At 42.2% G+C, this 4,241-nt stretch overlaps 1 protein-coding gene across 1 annotated transcript; it reads right to left on the bottom strand.

Annotated features, from left to right (window-relative positions):
• Window positions 1-639: 639 nt before the first annotated feature.
• Window positions 640-3,274, bottom strand: LOC131284975 (pyruvate dehydrogenase E1 component subunit beta, mitochondrial). The gene is made up of 6 exons (XM_058313834.1): window positions 2,947-3,274; window positions 2,398-2,559; window positions 2,140-2,326; window positions 1,730-2,074; window positions 1,581-1,661; window positions 640-1,512 (listed from the first exon to the last, which is right to left on the bottom strand). The coding sequence occupies exons 1-6, from the start codon at window positions 3,127-3,129 to the stop codon at window positions 1,409-1,411; spliced, it is 1,062 nt and encodes a 353-aa protein (XP_058169817.1). The 5' UTR covers window positions 3,130-3,274; the 3' UTR covers window positions 640-1,408.
• Window positions 3,275-4,241: the final 967 nt, after the last annotated feature.

Here is a 4,241-nt window from a genome sequence, read left to right on the forward strand (position 1 = left end):
CAATGAGTGCCATCGTCGGATGATGCCGTGGTCGGGTTGAGAAGGAGCACGGGTACGAACAGGGACCGAAGCGTTGGTCCCGGAGCTCTGGCTCTCCAACCACCGGTGTGAGCGGACGTATCGAGCGGAGTCATTGGAATAGTCATTAAGTCTTTATTTGTCTAAACGTCCTTGAATAAAGATTAAGTTTTTAAAGTGTAAAACATAACCCTGACGATCCGGTATGTGAGGAGGGACAATGGAGGAACCGATATAATCTACGAGGTGTACGGAGATCTCTCTGTCGTACTGCAAATTAGACTCGCCAGGCTCCGGTGGGCTGGCCATGTCATGCGAATGGCACTAGACGACCCCGCCCGAAAGTCCTTTTAGGCTGTCCCCAAGGACAGAGGAGGCGTGGTAGGCTTAAATTGAGGTGGGATTGTGTGGACTAAATTCTTTACGGCATTCTGTAAGGAAGTGTAATAAGAAGCAATGTATGTGTCTCAAATTAAAATTTATAATTTGTAAAAAATATTTGGTGATTTTTAGATGCCGGAGAATTGGAGAAAAACCGAGGAAGACTACTATATACTAGTGATATCAAATTTCAAAAAAAAAATAAAATAAGAAAATTGATAAAACAACGCTTTCCTCCTGAGAATAGTATTTTCCGACTAAGTTTATTTGTCTCAATATCTCCATCAATGAATCATCATACTACACATTTTAATGGTATTATCGGATGTTGTGCCTGTGTGCCTATTTGAAATCATTACTCGTCAGCTTTATTAAACAGCGTCATTCGGATATAATTTCGCTTGGTTATTTACAAAGTTGCCAGTGCACACAAGCTTGTCTGTTAAACGAAAATTAATGGATTCGTTGCATTCATCCTATGTTAGATTGTTTTTTACTAGAGTAGCGTATGTTGTTTAATTACATACGTAGGTGAAATTGGATCGGAACGAGCTATTTTTGCCGATATTAGTAGAGAAGTATAATCAATACCGGATGTTCGATTGAAGTAAAAAGACAAAATTATGGTTTATGATAATAAATTAGAAGTGGATACTTTCCGATAACTTCAATCTTTTAGTTTGACAATAACCCAGATCACATAACGAAGCACTAGTTTAACCCACCCCAGTCTTCCAGACTGAAAAGATAAACTCATTATTGCAACCATGCTCATGAAGATTCCATTCCGAATATTAGCACATTGATCCACCGCGCAATTGTTTTTCAAAATATCATAAATTGTGAGTTACCGATTTCAAAACTAAATATATATTGGAGCCAGGCAGTTACTATTGGCTATTGAAGACACATTGAGTTCCCTCAATAGCGTTGTGCTTACGAGGAAGAGTCGGTTTGTTAAAATTTTCGGTAGGGCGTAGACACGCAATTCCAGAGATAGAATTGGCATTTACTTCACACCAAGCACCTTGTTTACTGCAGTGACTACATCAGGTACCTGTGGCAGTGCGGCGGCTTCAAGCGTCTTAGCATATGGCATAGGAACATCAACTCCTAATACACAAATAAGGATTTACGGTCAGTTTACTTTACTAACAATCAAATGTCAGTCCCATACTCACCGGTAACGCGCCAAACCGGTGCATCCAAATGGAAGAATGTCTCGTGTTCCATAATGCGAGCGCAAATTTCAGATCCAATGCCTGTAACGAAATTAAACATGTATCAAATTAACAAAAGCGCTGCTGGATTTTATGTTTAGCCAACTAACCGCTCTGAGGCCATCCTTGCTCCACCGTCGCGAGATGGTGTGTCTTTTGCACCGACTTGAAGATAGTTTCCGTATCTAGTGGACGTAGTGATCGTAGATTGATTACTTCAGCCTCAATGCCCTTGCCTGCCAGTTCACCAGCAGCCAACATCGCGGTTTCGACGGATTTTGAGTGCGCGACAAGGGTTATGTGCTTGCCAGGACGCATAATTTTTGCCTTTCCAATTGGTAGAATGAAGTTCTTGTCTAAAACCTGATCGGAAACGGGGTAGCTGACGCCATAGACCATTTCATTTTCCAACACTACCACTGGGTCTGGATCACGAATTGCTGCCTTCAGTAAACCTGCAAACAAAATCACAACACAAAGTTACGCATGAAGGAAAATATATTTTAAATCAGACACTTACCCTTAGCATCTTCACTGTCATATGGGGAGACAACTTTTAATCCAGGGCAATGGGAGTACCAGGCGCCAAAACATTGCGAATGCTGTGCAGCGACACCAGCTGCGGCTCCATTGGGGCCGCGAAACACAATCGGCACGTTGACCGTACCGGCAGACATGTAGAACGTCTTGGCAGCAGAATTGATAACCTGTAAAGAGAACGTATTTTTTGAGTGGCACAGTTTTAACACGAACTATTCCGGAGAGAAAATCTCGTTACCTGATCGATGGCCTGCATCGAAAAATTGAACGTCATGAATTCACAAACTGGGCGCAATCCAGCCATAGCAGCGCCTACCGCAATACCAGCGAAACCCATTTCCGTAATCGGCGTATCGATCACTCGCTTGTCTCCGTATTTTTTCCACAGGCCCCGAGAAACCTAGCAAAGAGAATGTAAACAAACAATCAGAAGGATTCGTGACGTACACATTTGCTTCAACACGGCGCGCGACGCATACACCCCTGCATTCTGCTGTCGTCATAGACCACTCGGTTTCCCCTTAGCCCTGCTGTAATCTCGATGAGTTTCCTCAGATCGGTTAGATAACCTTCACTTACGCATAGTTTTTGTTCTTTACTTGCTAACATCATCTTGCAAAACATAGGAGATCGGTGACCCTCCTTTGTCCTCGAGCTGGTTTTTCTTCTTTCCCGTCTTTTCTTCGTTCTGCCACCAAATGCTATGTTTACGTAACCTTAGCCTTCATCGATCCGCATGTGAAAAGATATTGATCGTAATCCGGTGTATTTGTTTCCATATTCTTACCTTGTATGCACCATCATACTGGGCCACTTCCTCGCCGAGCAGGAAGACCTTTTCATCCCGCTCCATCTCTTCATCCAGCGCGGCGTTGAGGGCATCTCGGACAGTCAGCTGCTGTGCCGCAACAGCCCTGGAGGTCGAAAACGACCGACGAGATAGATTGCGTACGGCGGTTGCAAGCATCATTGTGATCTAAGGCGTTTGTTCGAACAGCACCACGGCTCCCTACTTTCTTTTTGTTTGAAGCAGAAACAACACAGAAATACCCGGCAGCCGTAATGGGTCACTTGTACACGACAAATCCACTGCAAGGTTCGATTCGTATTTGCGAATGCCGAACGACGGGTTTGCGAATTAGTTCACGACAGTGACAGTTATCATACATTGAAAGCTCGTCAAATAACAAAGGTGAGTACTGGTGTGAGGTGAGACTTTGACATTGACAGTTGATGCGATGTTTTAAGAAAATCACGAAGCAGGCAAAATTATGTTTTACAATTTAATCTCGCATGCGTTTATAAATGAGCGCAAACTTATGTGCACGTAATGTTACAGGATTGATAAATGCATAAATAAAACGACTAGCAAAATATTTACAATTCCAAATATTGAATTCAAACACTTTCACGCGATGTTTTATTTTCCTAGGTGCAAAGTTGTACGATTTATGAAAATCTTGGTCAGATTGTTTCGCGCCAAAAATTGCGCTGTCAATCGATGTAAATAAATGCAAGTATTGACAATTCTTCATCCTTTGTATCACACCCGAAGAAAAGTTAGTTGACTATATGAAATGAAATACTGATCACTGGAAAATTATGGATGAATACGATATCTACGCAGACCTCAATGATATTGAAGAAGAAGTAAAGAAGGTACGTTGTTAATATGGATATATCTTGATGTGTAAGATAACAAAACTTCATGTTTTCAGGAGCGCCACGAAGTGCAAGAGCTCGAACGAAGGATATCGCATTTGGAAGCTCAAGTTTTGGAGAAGGAACATGAAAAACAAGCATTAGCAGAAAAAAACAAGGTTTTGTCCGAAAACATTTCGTCTCTCTTGCTAACTGCTAAAGCTGAACTACAGCGCAAAGATAACACCATTGCTGACTTTCGTAAGAAATGCGATGATACCGTTTTTCGCCGGGGCCACAATATTGTACGAGAAGTGGAACGAGTTTCAAAGTGTACGCAAACGAAGTACGTTCGCCTCATTCATATTGGAGTACAGGTGGAGCAAATTGAGGACGAGTTTACGTCTCACATTAAGAAATATGGTGGAGCTAGAGAACATG

The sequence above is a fragment of the Anopheles ziemanni genome, chromosome 3, assembly GCF_943734765.1.
Source record: "Anopheles ziemanni chromosome 3, idAnoZiCoDA_A2_x.2, whole genome shotgun sequence".
Classification (NCBI taxonomy): Eukaryota; Metazoa; Arthropoda; class Insecta; order Diptera; family Culicidae; genus Anopheles; species Anopheles ziemanni.